Source organism: Sciurus vulgaris (genome assembly GCF_902686455.1).
Source record: "Sciurus vulgaris genome assembly, chromosome: 1".
NCBI lineage: Eukaryota > Metazoa > Chordata > Mammalia > Rodentia > Sciuridae > Sciurus > Sciurus vulgaris.
In genome coordinates, this window is record NC_136461.1 from 129,354,310 (window position 1) to 129,372,778 (window position 18,469).

An 18,469-nucleotide genomic window follows, 5' to 3' on the forward strand; every position below is an offset into this window, starting at 1 on the left:
ATACTAAAACTTTGGAATCCTGTGGGAAAAGAAAATCTCTCAAAATTCTCTTTATAAATAAGTAACCTATAAACTACAAAGCCATTCTTATGGTAAGAATATACATAATATACACAATAAGTTGGTTTATTGGTAACCACTGGGTTAATGTAGAGAGGAAAGTGATTTAAAAATTGGGTACCAAAAGAAAGGGAAATAATCTGAACTTTTCAGCCAGAAGCATACATGTGGACAATGGCAACTGTGCACTTTCAAGCCCCACCTGTTTGCTTCTTTGTTTGTTCTAAACTGAAAATGTAAATAAGCATGAATTTGAAAACCAGCTGTGTCTCTGCCTGTCAAGGGGTCTCACACTCTGCCTGGAGGTGCCACTCCTTTACTAGTCTTAAAAAAAAAATCTCTGCTTACTCCTCACCTTCTGTCGCATCCTGAAATTCGTCTCTGTGGCAAGCTTTAAGAACTGGCCCCAACCAAGTTGAGGTCACCTTCTCTTTAGAGGGACCTCTTCAGACCTCTGTTCAATGGCAATACCATGGAGAAGGGGGGACCTCCGTATTTGAATATAGAATGAACTAGACTTGCTGATAGATGTGGGTGTGAGGTAAAGGGAAAGATAAGAATGACTTTGAAGTTATAGGCCAAGTAACTGACAGACTAAAAAGTACTATAGGCTGAAATGAAGGAATTTATAATAAGAACAAATTTGGTTGAAAATATAAATCAAAAGTTTTATTTCAAACATCTTTAATATAAGACCCCCATTGTCTATTACACAGCTACATAACATCAAAGCTCAAAGAAGTTATAGTGAAGATACATATTTGGGAGTCATGGTCCTTAAAAGCAAGGGACTGGTTATTCTTACATCAAAAGTTAAGTATAGATAAAGAGGAGAGGTAGCGTTAAACCTAGGAAGAGGAGAGAAAGCCAGGCACCAGAAACAAGAGACATAGAATGATTTAGGAAGAAATTAAGGAAAGAGTGTGTGGAATAAATTGTAATGATCCCCTCCCTGCAAAATTCACATGCTGAAACTCTAACTCCACATGGAACTATATTTGGAGATTTTGGAGATAGGACTTTGAAGAGATAATTAAGGTTAAGTATGAACACTTAATTCCATTAAGGGGACTAATCCAATCACCTTGATAAGGGTGAGGACCTCATCCAAATAGGACTGATGTTTTTAACAGAAGAGGAAGGGGTACCAGGATGTGTGCACAAACAGGAAAAAAAAAAAAAAAGCCACACAAGGACACAGGGAGAAGGCAGCCACCTGCAAGCCAAGCCACCTTGATCTTGGATTTTCAGCATCTCAAGTAGTGATATATTTCTGAAATATATTTCTGTTGTTTAAGCCTCTGAGCTGACTGATACAAGTGTTAACTCAGAACCCAGTTAAAGAAAAGTATGTCAAAAGCAAAGAATTGACCATCTGTGTCAAACATCAGTGATCAGTCAAGCAGGATAAAGATGGAAGAATGGCCATTGGATTGAGTAACTTCATTATGGACGCTGGTTACCTTGAAGAGTATTGCTGTTGTTGTTTTTGTGGAGTTTTTGCTTGTTTGTTTACTGTTCTACTGATCAAACCCAGGACCTCCTGCATGCTAGGCAAGCACTCTACCACTGAACTACATCCCCACCCACCCTCCAACCCAAGAAAAGCAAATGATACAGAATGCTTTAAACTGATAGGAGAAGGTTTAAGAGAAAGGAAAGAAAACTCATAAATACCTAGAGAAGAGCAGAGTAATAGGGGATGAGTAGAAAGAAAGAGATGGAGGTTAAGAGAAGTTTGCAGAAAAGCAGAAATTATAAAACTCCTCTGTATCTATGTGAAAGGTACAATAGAAAAGAACAAATTGATGACTTCAGAAAGACACAACACCATTTCAACAGTCTACCAGTACTTTGGAGGGAAGGGCTGTGACCCAGAGCACTTGTGGTCTTAGAAAGGAGCCCAGACAGTTCACCCAGGGTAGCACAAGGGCAAATAGATGACCTTGGAGGGAAAGGTATATTAATATTGGTACACCTGAAAACATGGATACATAGTAAAAATGATATAATGAACTTTTAAAAGAATTGCATGCTTATGGGTCTTTTCACCATTTTGGAACTTCCTTATAAGAATTGTTAAGAGGCATCCTGCTATAAACAGTGTCTCTAAATTCAGAGTAGCATAAATCAAGACTAAGACAGCTGATAAGACACTAAGGAGAATTTCCTGCACAAGTATTAAATTCCTGTCTTAAAGCCAAGAAATATCTGATCATGTCTATCAAAGAAGGGCTTTCTATAAAGAGTTTCTATAAGCCATATTTCCCTGGAGCCCACCCTAGATTTCTCTATTTTTATCCAGGATGAAATTGCCAACTCATGGCACTAGTTGGGCCAAGGGGGGTGACTGAAAGAAAACAGTAAAAGGAACTTGTCAGGGAGGATAGGGGATTACAGTCACACTGGTAAAATTTTACCAGTTTGTTTCTGGACCTCCCAAAAACCCAGTTTATGATAAACTATAAACTGTTCTGCTGAGCATTTTGGAAAATAGAGTGTAATATATATCTGTGTAATGTAGAAAAAATATTACAGTCATCTTTTTATAGATGCAGAAGTTAAAATCTCCCCAGGTTACATGGGGATTATCATATATGAGGGGCAGTATGAAGAAGTGACTGGGAGCATAAAGTCTGAGTCAGAGCACCTGGATTCAGGTTAGGCTCTACCCCTGAGATTCCCTGCAGCACTGACCAAGTTAGCTAGCTTTTCTGCTTCAAATTCCTTAGCTATAAAATAGGGATCATGAGAGTGCTTCAGAGGGTTTATTAAAAGAGTAAACAGATGAAAAGCACTAGGAACAGTGTTCTCCATAATATTGATTTCATTTATTTTTATTATTATTTATTATTATATGTTAGATACTGCTAGACACAGAGAAGAAACTCAACAATATTAGTTCCCCTTTCACCTTTTTTTGGCTATTTTTTTGATATCAAGAGAAGCACTGTCAAAATATTTAATATTTGATTTGGATGGTATGATGTCTTAGGCTTCATATAATGTTTCCTTTTATGGTGTTAGTTTCCAGAGTCCACAAAGTATGGTCTATTCTATACATTATTCTTCCTCTTGTGATTCAAAATTAGGGTATTTTTGAATATATGCTACTTTTATAATACAACTACTTTTATGATATCATTAGATAATTTCTACTACCACTAATAAATAATAATAATAAATGCTTACATTTCTGTCATACGATGAATAATGGCCATCCAAAAATACCAAATCCTAATTACTGAAATCTGTACATGTTACCAGATAAGGAAACAGGGGTATGATTAAATTAAGGATCTTGTGGTGGGAGGTTATCTTGTGTTATCTGAGGGGGTCCTAAATCCTGTCATATGTAAGAGAGAGACAGAAAGAGATTACATAGATACAGAGGAGTAGGCACTTTGGAAAGGGACGTTGAAGCAGACATGGGGGTAATGTGGTGCCCAGGTAACAACACCAAGGAACACCAGGCTACCAGATGCTAACAGAAGCAAATAATAGCTCACCCAGAGCCTCTGGAGGGAATGCAGCCCTCCCAACATCTTCAGTTCAGATTTCTGAACTATGAGAAAATTTATTTTTATTGTACATTTTTATAAGGTTTTCATCGATGCATTATAATTATGCATAATAGTGGGGTCCATTGCACTCATACATACACATAAAATATAGCATCGACACACAACATTTAGGTACAGGCATTGACTTCGAAGGATCAATGAATGATATGACACCAAATTGAAAAGCTTCTGCACAGCAAAGGAAACAACTAAGAGCATGAAAAATAAGCTACCAAATGGGAGAAAACGTTGTCAGTTTCTTTTCTGACAGAAGATTAATATCCAGAATATATATTTTAAAAACTCAGAAAACTTAACACCAAAGAAAAAAATAATAATAACCTGATCTGTATATATGAAAATGAACTAAATTTCTCTTGATTTAAAACATTAAGGCTTTAGTAACTTTTTAGAGCATCCCTAGGAAATTAATATATATTTTTTTGAATTCCATACACTGTTTTACATGTATTATTTTGTTTAATCACATGTTAATTCTTTGAACTAGGATTACCCTCTTTTATAAGTACAGAAACTCACTTCATACAGCTAATAGAAACCAGAACTAGAACTGTCACCCAGGGAGATAATTCCAAAGCTATCATTATACTAATATTTTTATTGTTATAGTGACTTCATGTATTTTTTAAAATGTTTTGTTATGATTAAAAAATAGTATGTCAAAAATCACATTTAATAATATATAATTTTAAAATTATTAATGAATAAGGATTCCAAATTCAAGTCAGGGCTGATACACCTTGGTATGAACAAACTCTTCCTACTTATATACTGTAAACTTTCTTTTTCTTCTTCTAACTGGGATGCAGAAGTGAAGAATAATAATATAGAGATCAGAAAAATTAACATAAGTTCAACCATCTCATCCACAATTTTTGAAGGATTTTTAAAGAAAAACTGCAAAAGGCCCCTCTCCCAAAACAATCCTGTGGAAAAAAGAAACTCTTTGGATGATAATGTATGTTCAATTCTTTCGACAGGTACAATGAAAGGAAAAAAAATATGGCAGCTATTAAAGTGACAAGACAGAGCCTGGCATTTTTATAATCACTTCTTCCCAGTTATCTGGAAGCAACCTATTAAGCCTGAAACAGGGAAATTTTTCAATAGCATATGCCTGCTATGGACTTGAAATCTTTCTATTAAATATGCTGTTATAATCTATAAATTTAACAATATCCCTTGTGAATTTTCCCTGTCACTGTATCCTTTTTTGTTTTTTCCTATTAGAAATAACTGAATCTCTAATGCTTAGAAGATATAATCCCTGAACCCTATAGATGAACAAATTGTGATTCACCAAGAAACAATTTACCCAAGGTCATATATTTAGCCATTGTAAAGCTTTTGCCATAATACTTCACATATAACATGTATGCAAAAAATAGTAAATGGTGTTTAAATTTTTTCAGATTTTTATTTGTAATATATTCAGTACTACAATGTTGTATATGTTGTTTTTGTTATGGATTTCTTCTAATCATTTTAGTTTTTTAACATTTTTATTTTATTTTTATTGGTGCCTAATAATTATGCAGAATAGAGCATTTCATTTGTATTTTTAAATTTTTGACTAAATATTTCACAGTTAAAATATTCCTTTGAAAGTGAAAATCTAGTTAATAACTTTTGAATTCCTTCCATAGGAATACTGTGTCACAGATGCTAATCCCTTATATAGAGCAAAATAGTGAGTCAAGAGATTGAAAATTGTATTCAAAATTTGATCATGTAAAACTACAGATAAAAAAACAAAATTGAGAATTCTACACATAGATCTTCAAGTCAGCTATTTACTAACTGGGAGCTTTCTCTAATCTGACTGGATTTTTTCATACTACCCCTCTAGTTACCCTCAAATATCTCTGCCATGACATATTGCAAAGACTTGAATGACAGATATCAAGAAACTTAATCCCCCTTTATTCTCCTGATGCTGTAATTTCCTTTTGTAGGATAATGAGGAAGAAAAATTCATTAGGAAGAGACCATCCTGAGATTAGAGAGAGTGTGTCCTCCCCGGTTTCCTTTCTGTGACTGTTTTCCAATTGTCTACCACTGCCATCAGTACTCTGACCCAATTGTTCTAGCAAATTGCACTTTGAGAACCACATCTGGGATCAGACTGGGTCAATAGGCAGAAATTTTTCTGCATTTTGGGAAGTTGAATACAGTTTTTGCTGCAGTGCCAAATTTGTGGAGAAAAATTAGCCTATTAGCCACTAGTGATGAGCCACTAGTGATGAGCCTATTAGCCACTAACTGTTGAGTAACAAAGAAAGAATAATTCATTTACTTCATAAGCATGTAGGAGCAAAGAAAAAATGATCAGTAGTTCGCCACAAATCAATCACTACCTTATTGTATGCCACTACATTCTCAAAAGAAGCCTTTTTAAAAAAATGGCAAATGCCAAGAAGCCAAGATGCTGTCCCCTGAGGCTATATAAGGATTGAAAAGAAAAATGTTTTCTTTCCAAAGGGCATAATTGTGTACATATAAAATGCAAGAGATCTATAAGGAAACGATTAGAACCCATATTTATTTAACAAAGTCACTGATTACAACATCAAGATACAAAAATCAGTTGCATTTTGTACACTAGCAAGAAACAAAAAGAAAAAATTCACTGCACTATATGTAACAGAGACATCCTATGACATACTTGTCCAGTGCTCCTCAAAATTCCCATGGTCATCAGACACAGGAAAATCCTAAAAATTCTGTCACAGCCAAAAGGAATTTAAAGAAACATGACAATGAACAGAATCTACAAGAACTATGGGATATGATGAAAAGGCCAAATTTAAGAATTATTGGGATTGAGGAAGGCTTAGAGAAACAAACCAAAGGAATGAACAATCTATTCAATGAAATGATATCAGAAAATTTCTCAAATCTGAAGAATGAAATGGAAAATCAAGTTCAAGAGGCATATAGGACTCCAAATACACAAAATTACAACAGACCCACCCCAAGGCACATTATAATGAAAATACCTAACATACAAAATAAAGACAGAATTTTAAAGGCTGTGAGAGAAAAGAACCAAATTACATTCAGGGGGAAACCAATACGGATATCAGCAGATTTTTCAATCCAGACCCTAAAAGCTAGAAGGGCCTGGAACAACATTTTTCAAGCCCTGAAAGAAAATGGATGCCAACCAAGAATCTTATACCCAGGAAAGCTTACCTTCAAATTTGACGATGAAATAAAATCCTTCCATGATAAACAAAGCTAAAAGAATTTACAAAAAGAAAGCCAGCATTACAGAATATTCTCAGCAAAATATTTCATGAGGAAGAGATGAAAAACAAAGAAGCAAATCAGCAAAGGGAGGAATTATCCTAAAGGAATTGTCAAATAAAAGAGGAACCAAGTTGTGTCAAATAAATAAATAAATAAAATAAATGAACAAAATGACCAGGAATACAAATCATATCTCAATAATAACCAGAATGTTAATGGCCTGAATTCATCAATCAAAAGACAGACTGGGAGATTGGATTGAAAAGAAAGATCCAACAATATGTTGCCTGCAAGAGACTCACCTTATACAGAAAGGTCACCCATAGACTAAAGGTGAAAGGATGGGGAAAAACATACCATGCACATAGACTCAGCAAAAAAGCTGGAGTATCCATCCTCATTTCAGATAATGTGGACTTCAATCCAAAGTTAGTCAGAAGGGATAAAGAAGGACATTTCATACTGCTTAAGGGAAGCATAAATCGGCAACATATAACAATCATAAACATCTATGCCCCAAACAGTGGCTCATACGTGTATGTCAAACAAATCCTTCTCAATTTCAGAAATCAAATAGACCATAACACAATAATACTAGGTGATTTTAACATGCCTCTCTCACCACTGGACAGATCTTCCAAACAAAAATTGAACAAGGAAACCATAGATCTCAATAACACAATCAATAATTTAGACTTAACAGACATTTATAGAGTATACCATCCAACCAAGAGTGAATACACTTTCTTCTCAGCAGCACATGGATCCTTCTCTAAAATAGACCATATATTATGCCACAAAGCTAATGTTAGCAAATACAAGAAGATAGAGACACTACCTTGTATTCTATCAGATCATAATGGTTTGAAGTTAGAAATAAATGAAAGAGTAAAAAACAGAAGCTACTCCAACACCTGTAGATTAAACAATATGCAATTATATGATGAATGGATAACAGAAGATATTAGGAAGAAAATTTCAAAATTCTTAGAGGTAAATGAAAACAAAGAAACATCATATCAAAATCTTTGGGACACAATGAAAGCAGTACCTAGAGGAAAATTTATTTCATGGAGCGCATTTAATAAAAGAAATAAACTTCAACAAATAAACGACCTAACACTACACCTCAGAGCCCTAGAAAAATCAGAACAGACCAGCACCAAAAGTAGTAGAAGACAGGAAATAGTTAAACTCAGAGCTGAAATCAATGACATTGAAACAAAAGAAACAATACAAAAAATTGACAAAATAAATAGTTGGTTCTTCGAAAAAATAAACAAAATTGATAAACCTTTAGCCACACTAACAAAGAGAAGATGAGAGAAAACCCAAATCACTAAAATTTGGAATGAACAAGGAAATATCACAACAGACACGAGTGAAATACAAAACATAATTAGAAGCTATTTTGAAAATCTATACTCCAACAAAATAGAAAATTTCGAAGACATCAAAATGTTTCTAGAGACATATGAATTACCTAAATTGAACGAGGATGACATACACAATTTAAATAGACCAACTTCAAGTAATGAAATAGAAGAGGCCATCAAAAGCCTACCAACAAAGAAAAGTCTGGGACCAGATGGGTTCTCAGCCGAGTTCTACAAAACCTTTAAAGAAGAGCTCATTCCAATACTTCTCAAGGTATTCCATAAAATAGAAGAGGAGGGAACCCTCCCAAACTCATTCTATGAAGCCAATATCACACTCATACCTAAACCAGATGGAGACCCATTGAGAAAAGAAAATTTCAGACCAATATCCTTAATGAACATCCATGCAAAAATTCCCAACAAAATTTTAGCAAATCGCATACAAAAACATATTAAAAAGATAGTGCACCATGATCAAGTGGGTTTCATCCCAGGGATGCAAGGTTGGTTCAACATCAGGAAATCAATAAATGTAATTCACCACATCAATAGACTTAAAGTCAAGAATCACATGATTATTCCAATAGATGCAGAAAAAGCATTTGATAAAATACAGCACCCCTTCATGCTCAAAACACTAGAAAAAATAGGGATAGTGGGAACATTTGTTAACATTGTAAAGGCCATTTATGCTAAGCCCATGGCTAATATCATTCTAAATGGCGAAAAACTGAAAGCATTCCCCCTAAAAACTGGAACAGGCAGGAATGCCCTCTTTCACCACTTCTATTCAATATCGTCCTTGAAACTCTAGCCAGAGCAATTAGACAGACCAAAGAAATTAAAGGGATACGAATAGGAAAAGAAGAACTCAAACTATCCCTATTTGCTGATGATATGATTATATACTTAGAGGAACCAGGAAATTCCACCAGAAAACTCTTAGAACTCATAAGTGAATTCAGTAAAGTAGCGGGATATAAGATCAATGCATATAAATCATTTGTATACATAAGTGATGAATCTTTGGAAAGAATAATTAGGAAAACTACCCCATTCACAATAGCCTTGAAAAAAATAAAATACTTGGGAATCAATCTCACAAAAGAGGTGAAAGACCTCTACAATGAGAACTACAGAACACTAAAGAAAGAAATCGAACAAAACCTTAGAAGATGGAAAGATCTTCCATGTTCTTGGATAGGAAGAATTAATATTGTCAAAATGGCCATACTACCAAAAGTGCTATACAGATTCAATGCAATTCCAATTAAAATCCCAGTGACATACCTTACAGAAATAGAGCAAGCAATCATGAAATTCATCTGGAAGAATAAGAAACCCAGAATAGCTAAAGCAATCCTTAGCAGGAAAAGTGAAACAGGGGGTATCGCAATACCAGATCTTCAACTCTACTACAAAGCAATAGTAACAAAAACGGCATGGTATTGGCACCAAAATAGAAAGGTAGATCAATGGTACAGAATAGAGGACACGGACACAAACCCAAATACATACAATTTTCTCATACTAGACAAAGGGGCCAAAAATATGCAATGGAGAAAAGATAGCCTCTTCAACAAATGGTGCTGGGAGAATTGGAAATCCATATGCAACAGAATGAAACTAAACCCATATCTCTCACCATGCACGAAACTAAACTCAAAATGGATTAAGGACCTCAGAATCAGACCAGAGACCCTGCAAATTATAGACGAAAAAGTAGGTCCAGATCTTCAACATGTCGGCTTAGGACCAGACTTCCTCAACAGGACTCCCATAGCACAAGAAATAAAAGCAAGAATCAATAACTGGGATAGATTCAAACTAAAAAGCTTTCTCTCACCAAAGGAAACTATCAGCAATGTGAAGAAAGAGCCTAAGGAATGGGAGAAAATCTTTGCCAATCATACTTCAGATAGAGCACTAATCTCCAGAATCTATTAAGGACTCAAAAAACTTTACACCAAGAATACAAATAATCCAATTGACAAATGGGCTAAGAAAATGAATAGACACTTCACAGAAGAAGACCTACAAGCAATCAACAAACATATGGAAAAATGTTCAACATCTCTAGTAATAAAAGAAATGCAAATCAAAACCACCCTAAGATTCCATCTCACCCCAATTAGAATGGCAATTATCAAGAATACAAACAACAGTATTGGTGAGGATGTGAGGAGAAAGGTACACTCATACATTGCTGGTGGGGTTGCAAATTAGTGCAGCCACTTGGAAAGCAGTGTGGAGATTCCTTAGAAAACTTGAAATGGAACCACCATTTGACCCAGCTATTCCACTCCTTGGCCTATACCCAAAGGACTTAAAATCAGCATACCACAGAGATACAGCCACATCAATGTTCATAGCTGCTCAATTCACAATATCCAGATTGTGGAACCAACCTAGATGCCCTTCAGTTGATGAATGGATAAAGAAACTGTGGTATATACATACAATGGAATATTACTCAGCCATAAAGAATAATAAAATTATGGCATTTGCAGGCAAACGGATGAAATTGGAGAATATTATGCTAAGTGAGATAAGTCAATCTCAAAAAACCAAAGGACAAATGATATCGCTAATAAGTGAATGATGACACATAATGTGGGGATGGAGGGGTTAATGTTAGGTTTAGAGTTAGGGTTAGAGAGGGGGGCAAAATGGAGGAAGGAAGGAATGTACAGAGGGAAAAGAGGGGTGAGAGGGGTGGGGGGAAGGGAAAAAATAACAGAATGAATCAAACAACATTACTCTATGTAAATTTATGATTACACAAATGGTATGCCTTTACGCCATGTACAAACAGAAAAACAGCATGTATCCCATTTGTTTACAATAAAAAAAAAAAAAAAGAAACATGACAACTAAATGTAATATGGAATCCTGGATGCAATCCTGGAACAGAAAAAAAAAAATCTTAGGTAAAAACTAAGGAAGTCTGAGTTAATGATGGGCTTCAGTTAGTAATCAGATATCAGCATTATTTCATTAATTGTGGTAAATGGTCCATGCCAATGTAAGACATGTATAATCGAAAAAAATCTGTGTGAGATCAAGGGAAGGGGGCAGATGGAACTCTGTTCTAGCAACTCAATTTTTCTGTAAGTCTAAGATTGTTCTAAAAATAGTCTTTTAGTATAAAAGAAAGTAAAGTTGAAAATTAGCTCAACTACATGTGAAAATCTAGTATTGAATGAAAGTGACATATTAAATCAGTGAACTTTTGAAATAAATGGTGGTGTAACCAGTGTTGGGCCCTTGTAGAAAGATAAAATTGGATCCATACAAGAAGCACTGAAAAAACTGAATGGATCTGAGATCTAAATGTAAAAAATCTAAAACTATACAATTATTAAAAGGAAATTTGGGTATATTCTTTTATAAATTCAGTGTGAGGAAAGCCTTTATAATTATGGCTCGAATATTAAAAACAAAAAAAAAAAGGAAGTATGTGATTGGTTTTATGGTGATGGGGATGGAACCCAGGGCTTTGCACATTTTAGATGAGCTCTGTCTCACTGAGCTACGCATCCAGCCCCAGTATGTATGAATTTACTGAAAATTTTAAAAACTAAAATTGTAGTGTTGCAAACAACAGAATATCCTCAGGATAGCCAAAGACAAATTAAAAACTGAGAGAACATATTTGTATCATACATTACAGATAAATGGTCAATCTTGCTAAAATATGAAGAATTAAAAATGATGGCAAAGAGATATAAAAATGGACAATGGACATAAACAGTTCACAGGCAAAAATAAACAAAAGGCCTTTAAGCATATAAAAATGATTTAACTTGACTCATATATGAAGATGAAAATCAAAACTACACTGAGATATCATTTCATACCTTTTAGATCAGCAAAAATCACCAAACTTAAAAGCAAATTTTAAAGCTTACCTGGCAAGGCTATAGTGAAATAGACATCCATATGCATTGGTGACAGTGCCAATTGTCCTGCTATAGGAAACGTTAGCAACATCCAACAAAATGGTGTAAACATTGACCCTTTAATCTGCCGGCCTCACTCCTAAAATTTTACCTTTAAGTTCCACTCTACAAATAGAAGATGTGTGAACAAGTTAGTGTTTCATTATTGCATAATATTTAGTAGGAAAAAAATGTGAAAAATTTAAATGTCCATACAGAGGAAATAGTTGAATACACTATTGTATGCCCACACAATTGAATATAATGGTGCCATGGAACCATTAATGGAGCCATGTCCAGAAGATGTCACTAAGTTACAAAAAATAAAATGTCACCTTTGTGCAAGAAAGAATGAAATAAGAAGATGTATTTCAAAACAAAAGAATCATAAAGATGGGATACTAATCCCTAATGGAATACTTATACCTGTGTTAAGGTTACTAACATAGTTGCAACGATCAGGGTAGTAATAAGATATCATGTATCTTTTTTTATCTATTTCTGACTTTTGCATCAATATTTCAGTCAACCCTCAGTATCCATAGGTGATTTTTTTCCAGGACCAGAAGATACTGTTATTGCATAAGTGTCTTATATAAAACTATGTAGTGTTTACATATAACCTAGATGCATCCTCCTATAGACTTTAAATCATTTCTAGATTACCTATAATAGCAAATACAATGTAAGAGCCATAGAAGTAGTTCTTACACTGTACTCTATAGGAAATCATAAATAGAAAAAAAAAAACAGTCAGTACATGTTCGGTACAAATGTAATTTGTTTGTCCAAAAATATTTAATCCATGATTGATGGAATCCAAAGAAACAGAACCAATGTAAATGGAGGGGGGACCATGTATGAAACAAGATAAAAACAAACCCTAAAAATGAATGTAAAGGGAAACCAATCTAATTATGTAGCAAATAGATAAACTCAGAGGAAAGAAAGCATTTATTTGAGTAATTTAAATACAGCATGTTAACTGCACTTGCAATAACACTAAAGACAAAAAGACTAGCACAGCTATCTTGCACTTAATTTAGTACACTTGTGATGTGGTGTTTGGTGTAAAATAGTTCTGAAACTATTTTGAGGGTTCTATAAAATTACTAAATAAGTAAATACATTCCTACTGGTGGATTCCAATGTTCTCATTACAGAGAAAGGATATGTGAATATGGTATAGGAGAAAAATTAGAAGGGAAAAACCATGTGACATGGAAATTGAACTGAAGGCATCAATATAAACACATGATTGTGTGTGTGTGTGTGTGTGTGTGTGTAGTTGCATATTTAATGGCTCAGATTTTGATTTCAAGTATTATTTCTCACCAATAAAATCAGGATCCCTTAACCTTAGTCATTTCCACATCTTTTTCATAAACATAATTGAATGGCTCACCATGGAATTCCAGTCTGCTTCCTAAATATATTACTCTTATCAGTTTCACTCAGAAACTGGAAAGCTGACACACCCTGGTGAATCACCAAATTCTGCCAAGCATCACTTGGCTGCACTTTTGGGGCAAAATCCTTGAGCTTAACCTGTATTTTTGAATGCTAGGCTTCAAAAATACACATTTCCAGGGTTTTTTTTTTTGTTTTTGTTTTTGTTTTTTAATAAATCTCTTAACAAACTCTGGGTTTAATACAAAATGCGAACTGTTCCTGAGAAAACTTTCCCTTTTATAACAAGGGACCAATGTGGTTGGCATTTGTATTAAACCACAGGTAAACAAAGGAGCACCTATGCAAGGTGGTACAAAGTCACTCCGGGGACATGGAAACACTTAATATTGCTATGTTTGTATAAGAGCCATATGGTCAAGATATTTTTCATGTTCTTGATGAAATGTTTTACTTTATTTTTAAAATTTTCACCCATATTTACTTTTGCCCTTACAATAAATTAGTCTTCTCTTAACTGGAATCTCAGGAATTTTCTCAATATCTCATTTCTTAGCTTATTTTCTGAACAGAAAATTCCCTGCCTTCTCTCTTACCCTCCCTCCCTCCCTCTTTCTCTTTCTCTCTTTTTCTCTCTGGCTCCCTCTCCCTCTCTCCCCCCTTCTCCTCCCTCCCTCCTTCCCTCTCTCACTTACAGATACATATATTCTTCCTAAATTCTGTCACCACAAACTACACAGCCCAAAAGTTCAGAGATTAAACTATGGGCGAACACTGCTGACCCCTGAGTTGTACAAACTTGGGTAAATTATATTACTCATGAGCCTCGGTCTCTTCATCTCTAAAATAGAAATAATAACACCTACCACAAAACACAGTAGCAAAAAATGGAGATAATGTGTGTAAAGCAACTAGCAGAGAACGAGGCTTGTCATTCACACTAATTGCTAAATTGTTTTATTATGGTTTTGGAATAAAAATATTTAAGCACAAATTAATAATGAGCATAGTTTCTCATAGTTCCACAACTGAAAAGCTGGATTATTTACTAATCACTAATTCCAAAATTATACTAATCACTATAACTCCAAAATAGCCCAACCACAATAGAAATCATCAGTTTTTGTTATTCTCCTCAAAAAGAACTTTAAGTGTGAAGAGATTAGATAACATTTTTAATAAACTTTGGTAGTATTAGCAAATTGATGAATCAATATGATACTTCTTTATCATCTTCATGTTTCAGTAGACAGTGATAGAAGGCATCAATCACGCTGCTCCCCTAGAATCAATACCCCTCCAAGAGGTGCTGGTGAAAAGTCAGATCTTTGAGCTCCTCCTGAGAGCACTAAATCAGATCTCTGCTGAAGAGGTCTAGGAATTCGCATACGCACAAACACGCTGAGAAACTTTTTTGCACAATGTTATAGAATTGTTTGCTTATTAAAAAAAAAATTAAATATTTTGCAGTCCCTACTTTGTTATCTTTATATCCTCCTAACCAAACCTCCTAATCCTCCTTAATTTATGATGATAAAATATGTGTATTCAGGCATCTTTTACTGGAATAGAACCAGATGGGAAAAATTCAAGTCATGATCTCAACTCTAAAGTTAGAAGGGATACGTTGGCCAGGATGTGGTGAGAAGTCTAGCCATGTTGATAAGATTGCTAACTCTGTTATGAGAATATTATGACAAGAAGACAAATGCACTTCATGGGTTTGGCCACAATGGATATTCTTAACTTAGTGCATTCATTCTGTGGGTTAAAGTCAATAATTTTAAACATTGAGCATTCTTAACACTCTTAAGCCTCCTGTCATCATCTTTCATAGCACTCTTCTCTTCCTTGCTAGCATTTACCATATTTTTAATTATGTTATGATTAGACTTATGAAAAATTTTTTATTGATGCATTGTACATACAAAAATAGTGAGATTCCTTGTGGCATATTCATGCATGCACATAATATAATTTGGTCAATTTCATTCCCAGAACCTCCCCTTGCCCTCTTCTCCTCCCTTGCCCTGACCCTGACCCCTTCCTCTGCTGGTCCCCCTTCTATGTTCATGAGATGCCACCCTCCCTTTCTCTTTTTCTGTCTGGCTTCCATATATGAGAGAAAATATGTGACCCCTGACTTTCTGAGTTTGACTTACTTTGCTTAACATAATGTCTCTCAAGTTCCATCCATTTTCCTACAAATGACATAATTTTGTTCTTCTTCCGTTGAGTATATACACCATATACACATATTCTTACTCTATTCATCTGTTGACGGACACTTAGGCTGGCTCCATCACTTGGCTATTGTGAATTATGCTGTTATATACAGGCAGTATGCATATATTTCTATAGTATACTGACTTTAATTCTTTTGGATGAAATACTGAGGAATGATATAGTTGGATCAGATGGTAGTTCCATGCCTAGTCTTTTGAGGAAACTCTTTGCTGATTTAATGCTTGTACTAATTTACAATCCCACCACACATTTGGGGTTTTGTTTACTGACTCTTCCGCAAGGACAGACTATCAGTTGCAGCACAGCAGAGTCAGGTACATTTGAGTCTGAATCCAATGCCTGAAAACTGCTAAACATAAAACAGATAACAGATAGCTGTTCGGTAAATAAAATGAAAGTTTTTAAACACAGGAAATTTTTATCAGTGCTTAACCATAAAATTGTCATTTTTTTTCTTCTGTGTGATTTTATAGGGGTCTTGTGATATCACAAATAAAACACAGCAGTGTACTGGAGAGAGAATTGACTTTGGACTCAGGAAGTTATGAGTCTTAATTCCATTCTGTAATTTTCTTGCTAGGGGACCCACAGACTAGGTATATACCCATTCTTTGTCTCAGTTTCTTCATCTTGAGAAGCTTTTCTAAGCAAGTAAAACATAAATGACAGATAAAGAGGAGTATCTTCCAAGTTCAGAAATAAAGAAAAATATTGGTAATGGAAAAAAGCAACTGCATTTGGCTGGTTACAAGTCCTCTAACTAGATTTCAGTCTTCTATAGACTGTTATTTATCTTCAAAATGACTTTTCATGGTAAATTGCAAACCGAATAGGTCACAATTTTAAAGAAACCCACAGGTGAGCGATAGATACTCACAGAGTGTTCAGATTCTTGAGTTTCTTGAAGGCGCTCCCTGGAATTTCTCTTATTCTGTTGAACCTCAAGTCTCTGAGAACATAAAAAGGGGAAGAAAATTACGATATATTGACTCCCATCCTGTCATTATTTCCAGATGTTCATTTCCTTTTATAACCAAACATAGAGCACTAAAGGACTAAACACAATTAAAACAAGATTAGTGTTTGTACATTGTTGACAACAGTTTATTCATATCTGGTGCTCTATGCTCATCCAAAAATGCCAGAAAAAATGTCATTAGCGAGCTTTCAAGGTGCAAAATGCCATTTACTTTAGATAGTATTTAATACTAAAACAAATACTGTATACAGCAATACGCCAGTTTTGCTGTATATTTTGCATATTTTGTTTGATAAATAATACTCATATGTCAAAAATCACATATCAACTCAACAGAACACTGTTGATTTAATTTAGTCGATTATTAATGAGCTAATTATTCTACATAGCCCAGAAATACAATGGTCTTTAAGGAGTATGAAAGTGAGTCAATAGGACAATTACAGACACAGCAAAATAACATTTCAGCCAATGACGGACCACACATAACAGTAGTCCTTAGATCATATCACCTAGTGACATCACAGCTGTCTTCGTTTCAACACCCAGTGCAATGGTCACCTGATGACAAAATTACCTAATGGCACATTTCTCAGAATGTATCCCCATCATTAACTGATGCATAACTGTAGTTTGAAAGGTACCACACCAATGTTCTTATTAGTCAATGAAAACATTGCTTTATTCAGCTTGTGAATTTTCAAGTGTCACTTATATGCCACATATGTTAAGTAATGGAAGTACGAAGATGAGCAGAGTATGGTCCTTGTTACTGAACATGAAAGCCCCAGTTAGAATTAACAAGTGATTTATTATAACTCAAGAGTATATAGTATCCATGAGGAACAAACACATCTCACATTCATGTGATGAGCCTCATTATTGGTCTGCCTGGACCCTTCTGTCAGTGGAAGAACCACCTGCCCTATTTCACTGATTATAGTGGAAATGTCAGTCATGTGCCTCTGCCTGCTGTGAATTCGGTGACTGAAGCCAACCAGCTGAGGGCAGCTTGTCTCTAGACACATTGTTTCTTCCATGGGAAATATAAGACCCAAGGAAGGCCAGTGGGAGCCCTTTGTGAGAATTGATATGGCTGCTACATGAAATATAGTTACAGTCATTAGCCATAATTCAGAACTCCAAAGAAAATGGGCATCTAGGGATGTTAATATCCATCCTGCCCACAGTAGAAAGAGCCAAACTGAGAATAAGGTCAAGCAGAAACAGTGCCAAAATCTGAGAATAGAGACACCAAGTTATGCCTGGACACCATATTTAGCTTTTAACTTTTCAGACATATGAAGCCATTTGTGTCACTACACTTGCTAATTTGAGCTGAATTTTTTAACATTAATGCAGGAGCATAGATAAAAGATGAAATAATTTGTTTGGAAATGTGAGAACTGAGAGGAATTATATCAGGGAAATTTTACAGGTCATTGGGTATTAGTGATAACTAAAACAAAATCTATCATTCTACTATAGTAGAAAAACACTAATTTCACTTAATTAATTTATCAAAATTCTTTATCATCATATTGTTCTTAGAATACTTGATTCGCAAATTTTTATAAGGCTATCTTTAAATCCCATTCATCATTTTAAATTTCTCTT

At 34.8% G+C, this 18,469-nt stretch overlaps 1 protein-coding gene across 6 annotated transcripts in view; it reads right to left on the bottom strand.

Annotated features, from left to right (window-relative positions):
- Window positions 1–18,469, bottom strand: part of PXDNL (peroxidasin like) — a 545,994-nt gene that overhangs the window by 337,034 nt on the left and 190,491 nt on the right. For all 6 annotated transcript variants that reach the window (XR_013763204.1, XM_079136409.1, XM_079136408.1 and 3 more), the window contains exon 2: window positions 16,751–16,822. Coding sequence is in view for 5 of the 6 variants with exons in the window: in XM_079136409.1 (XP_078992535.1) it covers window positions 16,751–16,822 (72 nt within the window). In the remaining variant the exon portion in view is untranslated. The remainder of the gene's footprint in view (window positions 1–16,750; window positions 16,823–18,469) is intronic.